This window comes from Theropithecus gelada, chromosome 11 (assembly GCF_003255815.1).
Source record: "Theropithecus gelada isolate Dixy chromosome 11, Tgel_1.0, whole genome shotgun sequence".
NCBI classification, from domain to species: domain Eukaryota; kingdom Metazoa; phylum Chordata; class Mammalia; order Primates; family Cercopithecidae; genus Theropithecus; species Theropithecus gelada.
The window spans coordinates 82,693,343-82,713,113 of NC_037679.1; the positions used below are offsets into that span (position 1 = coordinate 82,693,343).

The following is a 19,771-nucleotide window of genomic DNA, read 5'->3' on the forward strand; positions in this document are numbered from 1 at the left end:
GAACTTTCAGATGCCTGAAAGATAAAGGCAGAAGTCACAAGCACACTTGAGTTTGTTACTGTAGAAAAAATAAAGAAAGAAAAACAAAAGACAAAAAAGTCACAAGCAAAAACCTTGCAAGGTAGTCCATTTATTTTATTATTTTTTTTTTGAGATGGGGTTTCGCTCTCTTTGCCCAGGCTGGAGTGCAATGGTGCAATCTTGGCTCACTGCCACCTCCACCTCCCCGGTTCAAGCGATTCTCCTGCCTCAGCATCCTGAGTAGCTGGGATTACAAGCACCTGCCACCACACCTGGCTAAGTTTTTATATTTTTAGTAGAGATGGGGTTTCGCCATGCTGGCCAGGGTCGTCTCAAACTCCTGACCTCAGGTGATCCACCTGCCTCGGCCTCCCAAAGTGCTGGGATTACAGGCGTGAGCCACTGTGCGTGGCCAAAGTAGTCCATTTAAAACAAGGTCTGGGCCGGGCGCGGTGGCTCAAGCCTGTAATCCCAGCACTTTGGGAGGCCGAGACGGACGGATCACGAGGTCAGGAGATCGAGACCATCCTGTCTGACACGGTGAAACCCCGTCTCTACTAAAAAATACAAAAAAACTAGCCGGGCGAGGTGGCGGGCGCCTGTAGTCCCAGCTACTCGGGAGGCTGAGGCAGGAGAATGGCGTGAACCCGGGAGGCGGAGCTTGCAGTGAGCCAAGATCACGCCACTGCACTCCAGCCTGGGCGGCAGAGCGAGACTCTGTCTCAAAAAAAAAAATAAAAATAAAAATAAAACAAGGTCTGGTTTGAGGTCATGTAAACGAACTAGGACCCTGGTCAGTGAACCTGAAATTGGCCTACCTTGAGGAATTCCCAAAAGCTCTTCCTAAAACTGTCCTTTGATACTACCAGGCTCTACTAAGATTCCTTCTGTTGTCACCAAGTTCTACTCTTTTTTTTTTTTTGAGATAGAGTCTCGCTTTGTCGTCCAGGCTGCGGTGCAGTGGCTTGATCTCAGTTCACTGTAACCATTGCCTCCCGAGTTCAAGCGATTCTCCTGCCACAGCCTCCCAAGCAGCTGGGATTACAGGTGCACACCACCGCCCCAGCTAATTTTTTTGTATTTTTAGTAGAGATGAGTTTCACCATGTTGGTCAGGCTGGTGTCAAACTCTGACCTCAAATGATCCACCTGCCTCGGCCTCCCAAACTGCTCTGATTACAGGCATGAGCTGTTGAGCCCGGCCGTCACCAACGCCTGGGATTACAGGCGTTTGCCACTATGTGAATGATGGCTCTGAACTTGGTAAGAGATATCATATAATAGCTATGTTATGTTTCCTGGGAGGCAAGAATAGGAACAAAGCCACTGTGAAATCAAAGCTTCGGATAAACTATTTTTGATTCCCTCTGTTTGCTGGTTGCTAATGTTGCAGCCTGTAGAGTTTAGTTTTAATCACATCTGGGTGAAAATGATTTCACTCTTCTGTGGTTACTGGATCCTACAATCACTTTCTACCAGAAATAAACTGATCTTTCATTGCAAAGCTATGGCAAGCCAAGTTTATCTGATGAAACTCTCCCTAGCAACTAAGATGCCTTTTCTCTATGACAGGTAAGTGTGCTGGTGAATGAAGGCACGATTCTCACACCGGGTTATTTGTGAGCTCTTTCCATAGGGTAATCCAGGCAATTAGCTGGCCAAAAATACAGCAGCAACACATCACGATTATGCTTCACCTCTCCCTGACTCAGGTAAGCAGGAAGGCCACTTAGCACTTCCAACAGACAGAATCAAAACACTGGTTCCCTCCTCTGCCTTTCTTTTTAAAACAAGATCAAATGGCTGACTTGAAGATGGCTTGGAAAACAAAGCAGTTTAGAAAGCTACAGGGTGAACATCAAAAACACAGGGTTAGTGTCACTCGGGGACCGCAGTGGGCGTTGATTACTGACCCGTCACTTAAAGGACCTTCTTTACTGGATCATGGGCAAGGTGGTTTTAGAACAGAAACAGAAGAGACAAAAAGAATTATCGGTGACAGAGCCGAGAATTCTGAGGCTTCGCTCGAGTAGACTGAGCACAGCCATGGCACAGCTGAAATCACACTCAACATCCACTTCAAATGGAGCACACAGGTGGTGGCCATGCAGCTTAAGTGGCCAGGGGAGACAGGTCAGCCCCAGCAGTAGCCGAAGCAGACATTCCAAGGGCATAGCTCAAACAAAACCCAAACACACACAGTGCCTACAAGGGAAACAAGTCGTCGGACAGGCTGCAGTGTGGGGTCATCTATTATCAGTCCAGCTGCTACCATGGGCATTATGGCTGTAAAGATCCTGGTTAGAGAAGTACAGATAGACACAGAGAAGATAAAAACAGGGGAGGCATGAAAAAGAAACACTCCACAGACACCAGTGGAAGGGTTTGATTAGGGTCTACGATAGGGGTTGAATTGTGTCCCCTGTCTCTAAATTCACTTAAATTTTCTTTTTTTTTTTTTTTATGAGATGGAATCTCACTGCCTGATCCAGGCTGGAGTGTGGTGGCGCAATCTCAGCTCACTGCAACCTCCTCCCCCCGGGTTCAAGCGAGTCTCCTGCCTTAGCCTCCCAAGTGGCTAGGGATTACAGGCGTTTGCCACCAGGCCCAGCTAATTTTTGTATTTTTAGTAGAGACAGGGTGTTACGATGTTGGCCAGGCTGGTCTTGAACTCCTGACCTCAGGTGATCTGCCTCAGCCTCCCAAAGTCTGGGATTACAGGTGTGAGCCATCGTACCTGGCTATTTCTAAAAAAAATTTTTTCGAGGCTGGGCGTGGTGGCTCACGCCTGTAATCCCAGCACTTTGGGAGGCTGAGGGGGGTGGATCACCTGAGGCTGGGAGTGCAAGACCAACCAGATCAACATGGAGAAACCCCGTCTTTACTGAAAATACAAAATTAGCCGGGTATGGTGGCGCACGCCTGTAATCCCTGCTACTCAGGAGGCTGAGGCAGAAGAACTGCTTGAACCTGGGAGGTGGAAGTTGTGGTGAGCTGAGATCACACCATTGCACTCCAGCCTGGGCAACAAGAGCAAAACTCCATCTAAAAAAAAAAAAAAAAGAAAAGAAATAGAGTCCTTACAAATGTAACTAGTTAAGATGAGGTTATCCTGGAGTAGGGTGGGTTCTAATCCAATATGACTGGTATTCTTATAAAAGGGGGACATCTGGACAGAGATAGCACGTGAGGAAGGTGGACGTGGATATTGAGGTGAGGCTTCTGCAGGCCGAGGACCGCCAATGACCGCCAGCAGCCACCAGAAATGGAGAGAGGTGTGGGGCAGATTCTCCCTTACAGTCCGCAGAAGGAGCTGTCCCTGCTGACGCCTTCATCACGGCCTTCTGGCCTCCGGAAGTGGGAGGCAATACCTGACTGTCGTTGAGCCCCCGAGTCTGCAGTACTTTGTTACAGCAGCTCTAGAAACTGATGCAGTATATGACAGCCAGCAAGGGACGACAGAGTGGCTCCCCAGGGCTAAAATGCAGGACTGTGTGTGGGGAACGAAGAAGGCAAAACACGCTTTGGGAGGTGGTGGTGATGCCCTGGCAAGGGGGCCTTTCAGTGTCCTCCTGAACTGCGATGAGCTGCAGGCACCATGACCCTAAGTGCCAGGCGAGAACCAGGAGAGACCGTGAGGCAGAGGGGCCAGGCAGGACAAGGGCTCAGGCACAGCCTGCAGAATCATCAGATATTCTGGTCCAAGCCCACAGTAAATAAATGCTCATCTGTTCCTCAGCTGGGCAGAGGAAATGAAGACGAAACTCCAACCATGCCACTAGAGCTTGTTTTGAAAAGCTATACTTTAAAAAAAAAGTTGGTCGGGGCCGGGCGCGGTGGCTCAAGCCTGTAATCCCAGCACTTTGGGAGGCCGAGACGGGCGGATCACGAGGTCAGGAGATCGAGACCATCCTGGCTAACACGGTGAAACCCCGTCTCTACTAAAAAATACAAAAAAACCAGCCGGGCGAGGTGGTGGGCGCCTGTAGTCCCAGCTACTCGGGAGGCTGAGGCAGGAGAATGGTGTGAACCCGGGAGGCGGAGCTTGCAGTGAGCCGAGATCCGGCCACTGCACTCCAGCCTGGGCGACAGAGCGAGACTCCATCTCAAAAAAAAAAAAAAAAGGTTGGTTGGATAAAGATAAAATAATTATCTCAAATGAAGTTTGGAGATGCTCTAGGTGTTTGGATCACCTTTGATGTGCTTCACAGGGTAGCTGGGAATTGGTGTCTTTTCTTTTCTTTCTTTTTTTTTTTTTTTTTGAGACAGAGTCTCGCTTTGTCACCCAGGCTGGAGTGCAGTGGCACAATCTCTGCTCACTGCAACCTCCACCTCCTGGGTTCAAGTGATTCTCCTGCCTCAGCCTCCTGAGTGGCTGGGACTACAGGTGTGTGCCACCCTGCTGGGCTAATTTTTGTATTTTTAGGAGAGACGGGGTTTCCCCCTGTTGGCCAGGCTGGTCTTGAACTCCTGGCATCAAGTCATCCACCCGCCTTGGCCTCCCAAAGCGCTGGGGTGAGCCACCACGCCTGGCCAGGAGTTGGTGTCTTTGCAGAACCTCCTGGATGGTTTCTCAGGATGACATGGAGAAGATGAGATGCCTTCTGCTAAGCGAATGGGCCCCAGAGGCCAGGCTACTGGGCACAGTTAGCTTTCCAGGGGCTCCAAACCACACCATTTTGTAACCACCTTTGCCACGACACCCAAAGAGGGTGCCCACAAAGATACAGTCATTGTGTGGGAAGTGGCCTCAAATACGGGGGGACGTTTTGCCTTGACAGATGTTTACCACCGGGAATGCTGGACTTCGTTTAGGGCCCCGTCAGGGGGTGACCGATGCTTGGGGGCCTGGGACACCTGGAGTGTTCGGACGGAGTTACTCCATCTGTGTGTCTTTTTTTTAGAGACAGGTCTCACTTTGTTGCTCAGCTAGAGTGCAGTGGCGCAATCTGGGCTCACTGCAGCCTCGACCTCCTGGGCTCAAGTGATCTTCCTGCTTCAGCTTCCTTAGTAGCTGGGACTACAAGCGTGTGCCACTGCACTCAGCCAATTAAAAAAATTTTTTTTTTGAGATAGGGTCTTGCTATGTTGCCCAGGCTCATCTCAAACTCCTGGCCTCAAGCGATCCCCCCACCTCGGCCTCCCAAAGTGTTGGGATTACAGGCATGAGCCACCGCGCCCAGCCCTGTCTGTGTCTTGCTGGACTCACTGAGTGGGCAGCCCCTTCCCTTACTATTCCAGGGGCTGCCCTGCAGAAGCCACCTCCTCTAGAGGTACAGCAATTTCCATAAAAAGATTGACTTGTTTTGGCCCGAAGTTTGTCTTGAATACCCTGTAGCTGGTTTTAACTCCCCACTCCCCACCAAATATTTCTGGAAGACTCAAATCAAATGAAGTTCTACCAGTGGCATTTCAGGCAGTGTAATGGGCGGCTGTGAAGAAGCTATTCCTGGGCTGGAGCGAGGGGGGTGGTGGGTGGGAGGACAGGGATAGAATGCACTGTCATTGCTACCCTTGGACACCTGGGTGGCCACCCACTCCAAAGCCAACCTTTCCGGTCCTCGAGGCCAGTTCTCATCCCTTGCTTCTCCGGCCCCCTCTACCCCCACCTGTCGTCTTATCTCCCAATCAGCCCCTGGCCCCTGCCCTGCAAAAGGCAGCTGTGTGTGCGTCGATGGGACCATGACTGAGAGACAGGGACCACACAAAGGGGGGCACTGGTGCCTGGTGTTCACTGGGGACGAGGCTGAAGTCACTCCAGCACTCCCTCGTGACCTTCCTGGGCAGTGCCAGCCTGGCCTCTCTGGCCAGCAGCTGCTCAATCACAAACTATTCTTAGAACATCTTCGGGACACACTGTTTTGACTGGCAGCAGGAGTTTCTGGTTCCCTTGTCCGGTTCAGTCTAGAAATGTGAAGTCTGACGCCTGTGACTCATGGTGCACTGTGCAGACAAGGGGCCACCACGAGGGACTCGGGGAGGAGAGCGGGAAAACGGTGGGGGGTGGTGTGGGAGCAGAAAAGGCATGGGTTCAAATCTGAAGACAGCCTTCCCAACAGTTTGATCTAAATGAGGTCAGTGGGCTTCTCTGGGCCTCAGTTCCCTCATCTGAGAAATAGGGATAATTATCCCAGCTCTGGGTCCCCAACAGGATGGAAGATACCTTAGTTCAAGTGCTGTAAGCTGCTGAGGCCCCTGAACCCTCCTTGGCTGCTATGAATTGCTGCAGGAGGAGGGGTGGGATACGTAAGTTAACAGTGTGGAGCAGAGCTGAAGAGCCGCCCTGAGCGACCGCATGGCTCATACTCCCTGGAGGAAGGGCGGAAGAGACCCGGCAGACCAGGTGGGTGCAGGAGGAATGAAGGATGGGAGGATGCTCAGAACCGCCTCGGAAACTGTCATTCCCTGCCCCAGCCCAGGGAAGATCTGTCCCTGCCCAGGCTCCTCCCAGCCTCTGGGCTCACAGGCCACACTGGTATAGCTTCCAGCCAGCATTAGAGGTGGACAAAGGCGACCAGTGTCTGGCCTCCAGTGGTCAAAAGCCCTTTGTGCCAGATTGCTCTCCCAGTTATCCCCCAGCAAGTGGGGCTGCCACGGGACTGGTCACCCGCACCCTGTGGCTGGGAGGTTCTGGTCTCATTCTCTTATCTTTCTCTCGGGCTCCCTGATTCCAGCTGCTGTCCATGCCAGGCTCAGAGCCCCACATTTTCCTGAGCAAGCAGAAGCCAACCTAAGTGGGGAAGAGTTCTGAAAACAGGGCCCCAGGGTCCTTTCTGGAACAATCTGGAAAAGAAGGACAGACACCACAGCCTATTCAGTTGTGGGCAGAAGAACTAGTGGAAAGATTCGCTGGCTAATTCTGATGACTTTCCTCTGGATTTCACCCAATACAAAATTTGCAAAGCCAATTGAATTGTCTGTTTAGAGAAAGAGGCCCAGAGTAGAAAATTACAGTTAGAAAAACTCGGCTCTGGAAGGAATTTTTAGAATTACATCTGACCGTGGGTGCTGGAGGCTCTGAATCCTGCACATTGGAAGTGAAAGTGAAGGTGCTAGAAAGGCTGAGTCTTTTTTTTTTTTGAGATGGGGTCTCGCTCTGTTGTCCAGGCTTGAATGCAGTGGTGTGATCTCGGCTCACTGCAACCTCCTCCTCTGGAGTTCAAGCAATTTTCCTGCCTCAGTCTCCTGAGTAGCTGGGATTACAGGCACCCGCCACCACACCTGGCTAATTTTTTTGTACTTTTAGTAGAGATGGGGGTTTCACCATGTTGGCCACACTGGTCTCAAACTCCTGACCTTGTGATCCACCTGCCTCAGCCTCCCACAGTGCTGGGATTACAGGTGTGAGCCACCGGGCCTGACCTGAAAGGCTAATTCTTTTTTTTTTTTTTTTTTTTTGAGACGGAGTCTCGCTCTGTGCCCCAGGCTGGAGTACAGTGGCGCGATCTCGGCTCACTGCAAGCTCCGCCCCCCCGGGTTCAGCCATTCTCCTGCCTCAGCCTCCCGAGTAGCTGGGACTACAGGCGCCCGCCACCTCGCCTGGCTAATTTTCTTGTATTTTTAGTAGAGACGGGGTTTCACCGTGTTAGCCAGGATGGTCTCGATCTCCTGACCTCGTGATCCGCCCGTCTCGGCCTCCCAAAGTGCTGGGATTACAGGCTTGAGCCACCGCGCCCGGCCCTGAAACGCTAATTCTTAACGACCTGGGAACAAATGGCTGAAGGATGCAGCACAGAAGTGTCTTGGTCTCCCCTCCCTCAGCCCATGCAGAGACTATCTGGGCTCATGAAGCTTCTTGCAGTTTCTCCAGGCCTGAAACTCAAAGTTGTAGCTATCAAAGCCCACAAGATAGATTCTGCTCTTTCTCACATAGGAGTGGGGCTGGCGAGTGAGTCAGAGTTTAAGCAAAGCCAGTCCCATTTCCTAACAAGCACTGGATGAGAAACTTTTCCTGGCACTAAGTACTGCACAGAATCAAGACTGAAGGGGCTTCCTCCTCCCAAGGTGAGGCTACCTCCGCCCAAGGAGTGTCTATCTAGCACTCTGATCTTACTTGGGGACCTGTCCCTTCCCCTACTTTCAGGCCACATGAACTGGATGGAGGAAAAGTGCTCTGAGCCTCAGGGGTGAGAAGGAGTCACAGACCTGGACAATCAACGTGCTGTCCTGTGATTGGGTTAGGGACAGTCATGTGACCCAGCTGGAGCCAATGGGACTCATTTCTGTGACTGATGGAACTCTTGGAAGCAGACAATCTGCACTGAAGTTTCAGACGGAAGAAAATGAAGCCTGGCTGGGTGCGGTGGCTCGTTCCTGTAATCCCAGCACTCAGGGAGGCCGAGGCAGGCGGATCACCTGAGGTCAGGAGTTCGAGAGACCAGCCTGGCCAACATGCAGAAACCTCGTCTCTACTAAAATTACAAAAATTAGCCGGACGTAGAGGCAGATGCCTGTAATCCCAGCTACTTGGGAGGCCGAGGCAGAAGAGAACTGCTTGAACCCGGGAGACAGAGGCTGCAGTGAGCTGAGATTGTGCCACTGCACTCCAGCCTCAGCAATGGAGTGAGACTCCGTCTCAAAAAAAAAAAAAAAAAAAGTGAAACTTGAGCCAAGGGCTGCCATGCTGCCATCCTCAGGCTGGAAAGGACACCCAAGAATGGTGCCTACAGAGGAAAACCAAGTCAGGGGTGGAGGAAACAAGGACTGGATCCAGCTGAGCCCCATGCTGTGGCAAGTTGGAACTTTTAGTTCCTTAGCCAAATTTGTTTTCTTTTTGTTTTTTATTTTTTCTTTTTTTTTTGAGACGGAGTTTCACTCTTGTTGCCCAAGCTGGAGTGCAGTGGCACAATCCTGGCTCACTGCAACCTCCGTCTCCCAGGTTCAAGTGATTCTCCTGCCTCAGCCTCCCAAGTAGCTGGGATTACAGGCACATGCCACCGTGCCTGGCTAATTTTTGTATTTTTAGTGGAGATGGGGTTTCTCCATATTGGTCAGGCTGGTCTTGAACTCCCGACCTCAGTTGATCCACTCGCCTCGGCCTCCCAAATTGCTGAGATTACAGGCGTGAGCCACCGAGCCTGGCCCCAAATTTGTTTTGTTTTCTGTTTTTGAGACGGAGTCTCGCTCTGTCGCTCAGGCTGGAGTGCAATGCCACAATCTCAGCTCACTGCAACCTCCGCCTCCCGGGTTCAAGCAATTTTCCTGCCTCAGCCTCCTGAGTAGCTGGGACTACAGGCACGCACCACCATGCCCAACCACGCCCAGCTAATTTTTGTAGTTTTAGTAGAAATGGGGTTTCACCATGTTGGTCAGGTTGGTCTTGAACTCCTGACTTCGTGATCCACCCACCTAGGCCTCCCAAAGTACTGGGATTACAGGCGTGAGCCACTGCGCCTGGCCTCTAAATTCGTTTTCTTAGGTTACTTTGAGTTGAGTTTCAATTGCAAATGGAAGGTTACTACTGAATCCATAAGCTAAATTGTGTTGAGATCTAGAGGAAGCTTTTCTGGCGCCATGCTTGTTCCCTAGGAAATGTTTATCTCTAACCAGAACTGCGGCCACACTCCCTCCCCAACGCATCAGGGACCTGGGGCGAAACTCCTAAGCAGCCTGAATGAAGCTGGAAGGGAGTCATGCACCAGCCTGTACTCTCTAGGAATATTGGGCCAATTTAAAATTTTTTTGTAGAGACAGGGTCTCACTATGTGGCCCAGGTTGGTCTCAAACTCCTGGCCTCAAGTGATCCTCCTGCCTTGGCCTCTCAGAGTGCTGGGATTACAGATGTGAGCTGCCATGCCCAAGGGCAAGGCATCATTTTCTTTCTTTCTTTTTTATCCCTCTCTCTTTTCTTATTCTTTTTTTTTTTTTTTTTTTTTTTTGTGACAGGGTTTCACTCTGTCACCCTAGTTGGAGTGCAGTAGTACAATCTTGGCTCACTGAAGCCTCGACCTCCTGGGATCAAGCAATCCTCCCACTTCAGTCTCCTGAGTAGCTGCGACCACAAGTGCATGCCACCACACCCAGCTAATTTTTGTACTTCTTGTAGAGAGGTGGTTTCACCGTGTTGCCCAGGTTGGTCTTGAACTCCTGAACTCAAGTGATCCTCCCACCTCTGCCTCCCAAAGTGCTGAGATTACAGGTGTGAGCCACTGCACCCAGCCCCAAGGGCACCAATTTCTGAGAGGAGAGGGCCCAGCAGTGACAAACCTGCACGGTTCTGCATTGTCAACTCACAGGGCAAGAACTAACCAAAAATTTCCAAACATAACTGGATTTTAAAGGTTGGGGCATATGGGTAACACTCCGCTGCCTCTCCCTACACAATCCATCTGGCTTTCCAACCCACACGCCCTGTTTTCACAAAGTTTCTTCTGGGTTTTGGAGGAAAGAACTGAAGCCTCTTCTGTACTAAGCCTTGGATAGAAGAACTGGAAGGCAGGCCCAGAGCCTGGAAGACCCTCTCAGGGGAGAGAAGGCAGCTCCAACACCGCGGGCACAAGGCTGTCTTGCAAAGAGCTCACAGCGTGGGCTCTGGGGCCAGGCTACCTGGGTTTGAGCCCTGGCTCTGCCTCTTCTTAGCTGAATGACCCTAGGCCGGCGCCTCCATTTCCTTAACTATAAAATGGGAATGATGATGCCTCCACCCCACAACAGCATGCGGAGAGCTCAGGGAGATATTCTGTGGGAACAGGACCCAGCGCGTGTTAGCTTCTTAGCAGATACTAACGAGACCAGAGGTGTTAACCCTGTATCTGAAGAGCTTTGGGGGTCCATGAACCTCCTGAAATTGACACAAATTTTACAGATTTCTCTGGGGGAAATTTCAGGAGGTTTTATCAGAACCTAAAAGGAATCAGTTGATGCCAAGAACCACTGAAGTAGCTTAAAGTCTAGTTGAGGGCAGGGACGAGGTCACTCTCTTTTGGGGGGTTCTCCTGAAGGCCTGACTCTGCATGCATTATGCAGTAACCCATGCTTATTGGACAGAGGGCTACATAGATGAGTCATCAGAGAACTGCATAGACTGGGTGGACCCAGGGCCACTCGACATCCCAAGAGCTGAGGTCTCAAGCTTAAGATGCACAAACCACCCTCTACCTCCCTACCCTTATTTCCTGTCCTCAAAGGCCCAGAGATGCACCCCACCCCCCGAAACACACTCAAGCAAGCTCCTGAGTATCAGCCACTGGCCCAAGCCTCTCTCCTCTCACCTCCCGCCCTCCCCAAACCTCTCTGCCCAGAGTCCCCCAGGAGAAACTCAGCATTCGGGAAGGGAGATGAACTCAAAGTCAGAGGCCAGGCCAGACGTCTCAGCAGGATGTGGTTAGTGACAAGCCTGGCCCTGGGAGCAGGTGCCAAGGAGGAAAAGTCAAAGGACACTTGAACCGCCAGGTCAGCCGAGCGCAGAAGCCAGCAGCGCATCACTTACAGTCGCTTGATGCCCGACTCCGGCTGGGGGGACGTCCTCGGGTGGGCGATGGGTGGGGGTTGGGGTATTCGATTTTCCTCTTCCATTTCTTCACTGGAAGGAGATGAGAGGCATGAGATAAAAGAGTCAAAAGTTCCTTGAGAACTGGAACATTCCAAAAGAGAACTGTCTGATGGTCTGAGAGGGTGCACGTTTTTTAGGGGACCCGCATCTGTATTTCCAGTTTATTCTGAAGAGTCCAGCCAAATAGAACCACTCCCCGTTTCCTGTCTTTACACAGGCTTCCCTGTCTCTACACCTCTGTGGTTTCTTCTACCCAGAATATACCCGTCACCCCTCAACATCTCCCGTATCTAAATACTACCCTATCCCTCCAGGAAGGCCCAGTTCAAATGCTGCCTCCTCCAGGAGGCCTTCCGATTTCCACCCCATCTACAAACCAGATCTCTCCCACTCTCCCATCTTTTTTTTTTTTGAGACAGGGTCTCATTCTGTTGCCCAGGCTGGAGTGCAGTGGTACAAACATAGCTCACTGCAGCTTTGACCCTGGACTGAAATGATCCTCCTGCTTCAGCCTCCCAAGTGGCTGGGACTACAGGGTGAGCCACCACACCTGGCTAATTTTTCAAAATTTTTGCATACAGATGGGGGTCCCACTATGTTGCCCAGGCTGGTTTTGAGCTCCTGGGTTCAAGTGATCCACCTGCCTCGGCCTTGCAAAGTGCTGGGATGACAGGCGTGAGCCACCACGCCCAGCCTCTCCCATCTTTGAACATCCAGTGTACAGTCAGTAAACCTTTCAATAAAAATGTGTGGTATGATATTTTTTATGCATCTCTGATCTTCTCCACTGGAGCAGGGACCACCTCTGGTGCATGGGTCCTTCCTTCCAGCTTTCTATTCAACAGATATTTGTTGTGCACCTACTATGTGCCAAGCTCCATTCTAAGTACTGGGAACTTAGCCATGGACAAGATAAATAAGACTTCTGGTCTCATGTTGCTTGTGGTCTCATGTGGAAACCAACAATAAAGCAAGCATGAGAGTGAACAGGATAATGTAGGAGGTGAAAAGGGTCACAAAGACAGTCACACCGGGGCCGGGTTTCATTCATTCATTCATCTAAAAAAGAGATGAGGTCTCGCTTTGTTGCCCAGGCTCGTCTCGAATACCTGGGCTCAAGCAATCTTTCCGCCTCGGCCTCCCAAAATACTGATATTAAAGGTGTGAGCCCCGGTGCCTGGCCTGGGCCCAAGAGTTTCAGAAAGGGGTCATGAGCTTGTATGTAAGTTCTTTAGGCCAGAGAGGGTACCCAAAAAAGACACTGATGAGATGCTGATCTTCCAGGGGGTAAGAAGGTAACTGTACAGAAACTCTGGCTAACCTCAGTCAGGAGCCAGCTTGGGCCGTCCAGCCCCAGGGACACTTGCCTCTTGTAGTAAGCCAGCTCCTCCTGCAGCAAGAACAGCTTGGACTTGAGCTCGTTCCTCTCGTGCAGCACATCCCGCAGCTCCTGCAGGGTGAACCGGGGGCGGTTGGGGTCCTTGAGCTCCATAGCCACCTTCTCTGCGTCGGAGATGCTCTCCTCTCCAACCGGCTCTGTCTGGAGGAGGCAGACATGCTGCTAATGAATTCTTGGCAGCCACTGCCGGCACCCACTCTCTATCCTGAAGGAGCCCGAATTCTCCCCCTCCCTGGGCGCCAGCAGCCTGCGGAGGGTGCTATTTTCAGCACTCGCGGGCGGCCCCTGCTCACGTTCTGTACAGTTTCCCTCTGGAGGCGGAAACCAGCGGCCACCTGTTCATTGTTCGCCTTCCCAATAGCCGAACCCACGGACCCCGCACCTCCCCACTTGACTTGGGGTTTCATTACAAACATGACAAGGCATCCAGGGAGGAGCTGTCACACCTCCCCTGCCCCCACCCTCGTCCATCTGCTGCTTCCCCTTCCAGGCCTCCTTTCATTTCCTTACTAAGACCATTGCTAATTTGGCCAGAGTGGCTGGAATCTCAGCCCACACACAATTCTCCATTCCTTTTTCATTTGACAGTAAGTCATATCCGGTTTCCCTGTTGTTACGGGCCTTCTGGTTAAGTCCTTTCCTCCCCAGTGGCTTTGGGTATCTGGAGTTCAGTGGAAGCCCGACGGGGGTGCACACTCGGCCATTTCTCTGTGACGCGGGTGACAGGCAGATCCCAGCATCATGCCAAGTCACCTGCCCCAGGTCACACCCACACCCACCCTCTCACCACCTTGCACAGCAAGGGAGCCTTTTTAAAAAAACGTGGTAAAATATACATAATCTACAATTTACCATTTGAACCTTTTAAAGTGAACAATTTGGAGGTGGCATTTAGTGTACTCGCATGTCACACAACCACCACCTCTGTCCAGTTCTAGGACATTTTCTTCACACCAAAAGGAAAACCAGTACTTATTATTATTTTATTTTATTTTATTTTATTTTTTTGTTTTTTTTTTTTGTTTTTTTTTTTTTTTTGAGACGGAGTCTCGCTCTGTCACCCAGGCTGGACTGCAGTGGCTGGATCTCAGCTCACTGCAAGCTCCGCCTCCCGGGTTTACGCCATTCTCCTGCCTCAGCCTCCCGAGTAGCTGGGACTACAGGCGCCCGCCACGTCGCCCGGCTAGTTTTTTGTATTTCTTAATAGAGACGGGGTTTCACCGTGTTAGCCAGGATGGTCTCGATCTCCTGACCTCGTGATCCGCCCGTCTCGGCCTCCCAAAGTGCTGGGATTACAGGCTTGAGCCACCGCGCCCGGCCTATTTTATTTTATTTTTTTCTGAAATGGAGTTTCACTCTGTCACCCAGGCTGGAGTGCAGTGGCATGATCTCAGCTCACTGCAACCTCCACCTCTTGGGTTCAAGCGATTCTTGTGCCTCAGCCTCCCAAGTAGCTGGGATTACAGGTGTGCACGCCACACCAGGCAAATTTTTTTTTTGAGGTGGAATCTCATGCTGTCACCCAGGCTGGAGTGCAGAGGCACGATCTCAGCTCGGCAAACTCCACCTCCCAGGTTCAAGCCATCCTCCTACCTCAGCCTCCCAAGTAGCTGGGTTTACAGGTGCCTGCCATTATGCCTGGCTAATTTTTGTAGTTTTGGTAGAGACAGGGTTTCACCATGTTAGCCAGACTAGTCTTGAACTCCTGACCTTAAGTGATCCACCCGCCTTGGCCTCCCAAAGTGCTGGGATTACATGCATGAGCCACCGCACCCGGCTGAAAACCTGTACTTATGAAGCAGTCACTCTCTACGTCCCTATCCTGAGCCCGTGGCAAATGCCAGTGTACTTTCTATGGACTGCCTACCGTGGACATTTCCCAGAAACAGAATCATACACTAAGTGGCCTTTTGTGCCTGGTTCCTTTCACTTAGCGTGGTGTTTCCAAGGTTCATTCATGTTGCAGCACACACCAGCACTTCACTCTTTTTTTTTTTTTTCTGTGAGATGGCATCTCACTCTGTCACCCAGGCTGGAGTGCAATGGCACGATCTCAGCTCACTCCAACCTGTGCCTCCTAGGTTCAAGCGATTCTTCCGCCTCAGCCTCCTGAGTAGCTGGGATTACAAGCACCTGCCACCATGCCTGGGCTAATTTTTGTATTTTTGTAGAGACAGGGTTTCACCATGTTGGTCAGGCTAGTCTTGAACTCCCAACCTCAGGGGATCCACGCGCCTCAGCCTCCCAAAGTGCTGGGATTACAGGGGTGAGCCACCGCGCTGGCTCACTTCACTCCTTTTTTTTTTTTTTTGAGACAGAGTCTCGCTCTGTTCCACAGGCTGGATGGAGTACAGTGGCACGATCTTGGCTCACTGCAAGATCCGCCTCCCAGGTTCACGCCATTCTCCTGCCTCAGCCTCCCGAGTAGCTGGGACTACAGGCGCCCGCCACCACGCCCAGCTAATTTTTTGTATTTTTAGTAGAGACGGGGTTTCACCGTGTTAGCCAGAATGGTCTCAATCTCCTGACCTCGTGATTCGCCCGCCTCGGCCTCCCAAAGTCTGGGATTACAGGCGTGAGCCACCGCACCGGCTCACTTCACTCCTTTTGATGGCTGAACCACATTCCACTGTACAGACGTGCCACAGTGTGTTTATCCGTTCTGCAGCTGATGGACATCTAGGCGGTTTCCACTCTTTGGCTAATGTGAAGAGCAATGCTCAGAACTGTATCAGTGTGGACACCTCTTTTGAGTTCTTCTGGGTGTTTACCTGGGAGTGGGACTGCTGGGGCATAGGCTAAGTCTGTGTGTAACTGGCTGAGGAACTGTCAAACCGTTTCCCACAGCAGCTGCTCTATTTTACAGCAATGCACAAGGGTTCCAATTTCTCTACCTTCTTGCCAACAGTTATTTTCCTTTTTTTTTTTTTTTTTTTAATCACAAGGAAGCTTTTGCAAGTCAGCCAGTCAATCTACAGGTGGCCCACACTCTCAAGGTAATGGAGCGTCCCCAACACTCCTGAGCCACCAATGTCCCGTGACCAACCAGGAGTGGACAGAGGTCAGGACAGCAGTGAAAAAGCTCCAGAACGGGGAAAGGGAGAGGGAAATAGACGTCCCTCCCCACCTCAAGAAAAACTCCATAGGCCTAGCACCACGGCTCACACTTGTTAATTCTAGCACTTTGGGAGGCTGAGGCAGGAGGATCACTAGAGCCCAGGAGTTTCAGACCAGCCTGGGCAACATAGCAAGACCTCATGTCTACAAAAAAGAAAAGAAAGAAAATTAGCTGGGCATGGTGGCTTGCCCCTGTAGTCCCAGTTACATAGGAGGCTGAGGCATGAGGATCGCCTGAGCCCAGGAAGTGGAGGCTGCAGTGAGCCGAGATTGTGCCACTGCACTTAAGGCAGTGTCTCCAACGAAGTGAGACCCTGTCTCAAAAAAACAAAACAAAACAAACAAAAAAACCCATAGCAGCACAGGGAGAAGGGGACTAACTCCAGCCTGGATGTGCCCTGGACAGGAGGCTGAAGGATTCCAGAAGGCAGAGCCGAGAAGCTTCACACCCTGGGGGAGGCTGGAACCGGCTGTTCTGGGAAAGGACGCGTGAAAGGAGACACCACCCACTGCTGGGGCACTTCAGGTGACAGCAGAGCCACGCAGCAGGCCCAGGTTGGGGGAGCAGGCTGACGCTGCCCAGCCTTGGGGTCGGAGTCAGCACGGGGCAGCAGAAGAGGGGCCTCCATGCAGCGGGAAGCTGAAATCTGGCCCGCGCCGCCGTCGCAAGCTGTGGGCAGCTGAGGGGCCTCTTCCCACCCAAGAACAAGGGGAGGAAATGTTGGAGGATTTAATTTCCAAAGAAAGTATTCTAGGCGTCTGCTGATACCACAATTTAGGCGGGCTGTGTCCTCAGAGGACATCTTCAACGTCCGATCTCCTCTGCAGCGCCTCCAGGGATGCTCTGGAACCACCTGGCAGCCATACACTCCATGTCTCCACCCAAGACCACATAGAGCAGGCGACGGATACGCGGCCGGCATTCAACCGCACCAGTTCTCCTCTTTCCCTGGCCCAGCTTTACCAAAGAGCAACCCTGGACATCTAGTTAGCCAACATTTACTGAGCGCTAACTTTGTGCCTTGCCATCCTCAAAGCTCAGCCCTGGGAACAGAGTCAGACAGATGGGGCTAAACTGAAGAAATACATAAATAGAAACTTATGGCCAGGTGCGGTGGCTCAACACCTGCAATCCCAGGACTTTGGGAGGCTGAGGCGGGCGGATCACCTGAAGTCAGGAGTTCGAGACCGGCCTGGACAACATGGTGAAACACTGTCCCAACTGAAAATACAAAAATTAGCTGGGCAGCCGGGCGCGGTGACTCACGCCTGTAATCTCAGCACTTTGGGAGGCCGAGGCAGGCAGATCATGAGGTCAGGAGTTCAAGACCAGCCTGGCCAATATGGTGAAACCCCATCTTTACTAAATAAATACAAAAATTAGCCGGGCGTGGTGGTGCAAGCCTGTAGTCCCAGCTACTCTGGAGGTTGAGGCAGGAGAATCACTTGAACCTGGGAGGCTGAAGTTGCAGTGAGCCAAGATCGCGCCACTGCACTCCAGTGTGGGTGACAGAGTGAGACTTTGTCTCCAAAAAAAAAAAAAAAAAAAAGAGCCAGGCATGCTGTTGGGCATCTGTAATGCCAGCTACTTGGGAGGCTGAGGCAGCAGAATCGCTTGAACCCAGGAGGTAGAGGTTGCAGTGAGCCAAGGTCATGCCATTGCACTCCAGCCTGGGCAACAAGAGCAAAACTGTCTCAAGAAAAAAAAAAGAAGAAAGAAAGAAAGAAACAAACTTACAAAGTGGCCTAATAAAAGAGGTGCACCACCAGGCGGGGTGGCTCATGCCTGTAATCCCAGCACTTTGGGAAGCTGAGGTGGGTGAATCACAAAGTCAGGAGATCGAGACCAGTCTGCCCAACATGGTGAAACCACGTTTCGGCCGGGCGCGGTGGCTCAAGCCTGTAATCCCAGCACTTTGGGAGGCCGAGACGGGCGGATCACGAGGTCAGGAGATCGAGACCATCCTGGCGAACACGGTGAAACCCCGTCTCTACTAAAAAATACAAAAAAAAACTAGCCGGGCGAGGCGGCGGGCGCCTGTAGTCCCAGCTACTTGTGAGGCTGAGGCAGGAGAATGGCGTAAACCCGGGAGGCGGAGCTTGCAGTGAGCTGAGATCCGGCCACTGCACTCCAGCCCGGGCGACAGAGCCAGACTCCGTCTCAAAAAAAAAAAAAAAAAAAAAAAAAAAAAAAAAAAAAAAAAAAGAAACCACGTTTCTACTAAAAAATACAAAAATTAGTCAGGCGTGGTGGTGGGCACCTGTAATCCCAGCTACTCGGGAGGCTGAGTCAGGAGAATTGCTTGAACCCAGGAGACGGAGGTTGCAGTGAGCTGACATGGTGCCATTGCACTCCAGCCTGGGCGACAGAGTTAGACTCTGTCTCAAAAAAAAGAAAAAAAAAAAAGGTGCACAGACACCAAATCTAACTGGAGAGGATCAGGGAAGATGTTAATCAGATGTGGTCTCTATGCATGGAGTCTTGAAGAATGTGTAGGAGTTCACCAGGAACTCTAGGCATTAGTGGTATAGACCAGAGGTTGCAAACTAAGTCCTTAGAACATCCCAGTGCTGCTGGCCCACATTTTGTTTGGCCCTCAGAGTGTTCTAAAACTCTGTTGAATTAGCTGCCAACTCTTTCAGATCAGATTGCATCTTGAAGTTTGTGTTTTGGGCTTCCTGTGGAAAGTGCACTGGAAGATCGGGCCCCACTGGCAACGGACAGGCTGTTTCTGAGCAGCAGCTGCTCCCTTTTCCATCCCCTTTCTCCTTCTCCTGCCTGGACCCCACAGGCAGCAGTGGCCCCCGCTGTGGACCTGAACCCTAAGTTTCCTCCAGCCCCTTCCTCCCTAGACAGCTTGGATCCTGCCTTTCATAGCAGGCCAGGGCCTTGCCTCTCCTGTGTCTCTGGGAGGGACCATCTGACAGCCGTCCCCACACCCTGGGGAAAGAGCAAAGCCCTTCAAGGGAACTCCCAAACCCTCACCTCTCGAGAGGCCTCTGGGCAAAGCCACCCGCCCCTCTGTCTGGGCTTTCATCTCCCCATTTAGCCCTTGATAGCCCAGAAATATTTCCAAGGGCCCTTCCCACCCAGGTACCCGGGGATTTCTGTGAACACACACTTTCAAAGCCACAGGAATTTCCTGCTCACTCCTATTAGATTTTCCTTAGAAAACCTACTAGGGCTTCCTTAGAACCTGAGTTCTTTTTTTCTGGAGAAGGGACAGTTCATTTCTGGGGAGGAATGGCCTGATTCTTTTAGAGTTTGGGGAAATCCCAGCAAGGTATGCAAAGTCCTTGCTCTCTTTTTTCTTATTTATTTTATTTTTATTTCATTAGAGATGGGGTCTCACTTTGTTGCCCAGGCTGGTTTCGGACTCCTGGGCTCAAGCAATCCTCCTGGCTCAGCCTCCTGAAGTGCTGGGATTATAGGCGTGAGCCATTGTGTCTGGCCCCAAAGTCCTGACTCTGTTTTTTTGTTTTTTGGTTTTTTTTGAGATGGAGTTTCGCTCGTTGTCCAGGCTGGAGTGCAGTGGCGCGATCTCAGCTCACCGCAACCTCTGCCTCCCAGTTCAAGCGATTCTCCTGCCTCAGTCTCCCAAGTAGCTGGGATGACAGGCATGCGCCACCATGCCTGGCTAATTTTGTATTTTTAGTAGAGACGGGGTTTCGCCATGTTGGCCAGGCTGGTCTCTAACTCCTGACCTCAGGTGATCCACCCGCTAAGTTCTCCCAAAGTGCTGG

At 51.4% G+C, this 19,771-nt stretch overlaps 1 protein-coding gene across 2 annotated transcripts in view; it reads right to left on the minus strand.

Moving 5' to 3' along the window:
• Nucleotides 1-19,771, minus strand: part of RILPL1 (Rab interacting lysosomal protein like 1) — a 56,744-nt gene that overhangs the window by 2,295 nt on the left and 34,678 nt on the right. Inside the window, exons 5-7 of one of the 2 annotated variants that reach the window (XM_025403423.1) lie at nucleotides 12,879-13,051; nucleotides 11,449-11,541; nucleotides 2,230-2,317 (exon numbers count right to left, since the gene is read on the minus strand). In XM_025403423.1, coding sequence (XP_025259208.1) covers nucleotides 2,230-2,317; nucleotides 11,449-11,541; nucleotides 12,879-13,051 — 354 coding nt within the window. The remainder of the gene's footprint in view (nucleotides 1-2,229; nucleotides 2,318-11,448; nucleotides 11,542-12,878; nucleotides 13,052-19,771) is intronic. The other variant, XM_025403422.1, reaches the window with a different exon arrangement.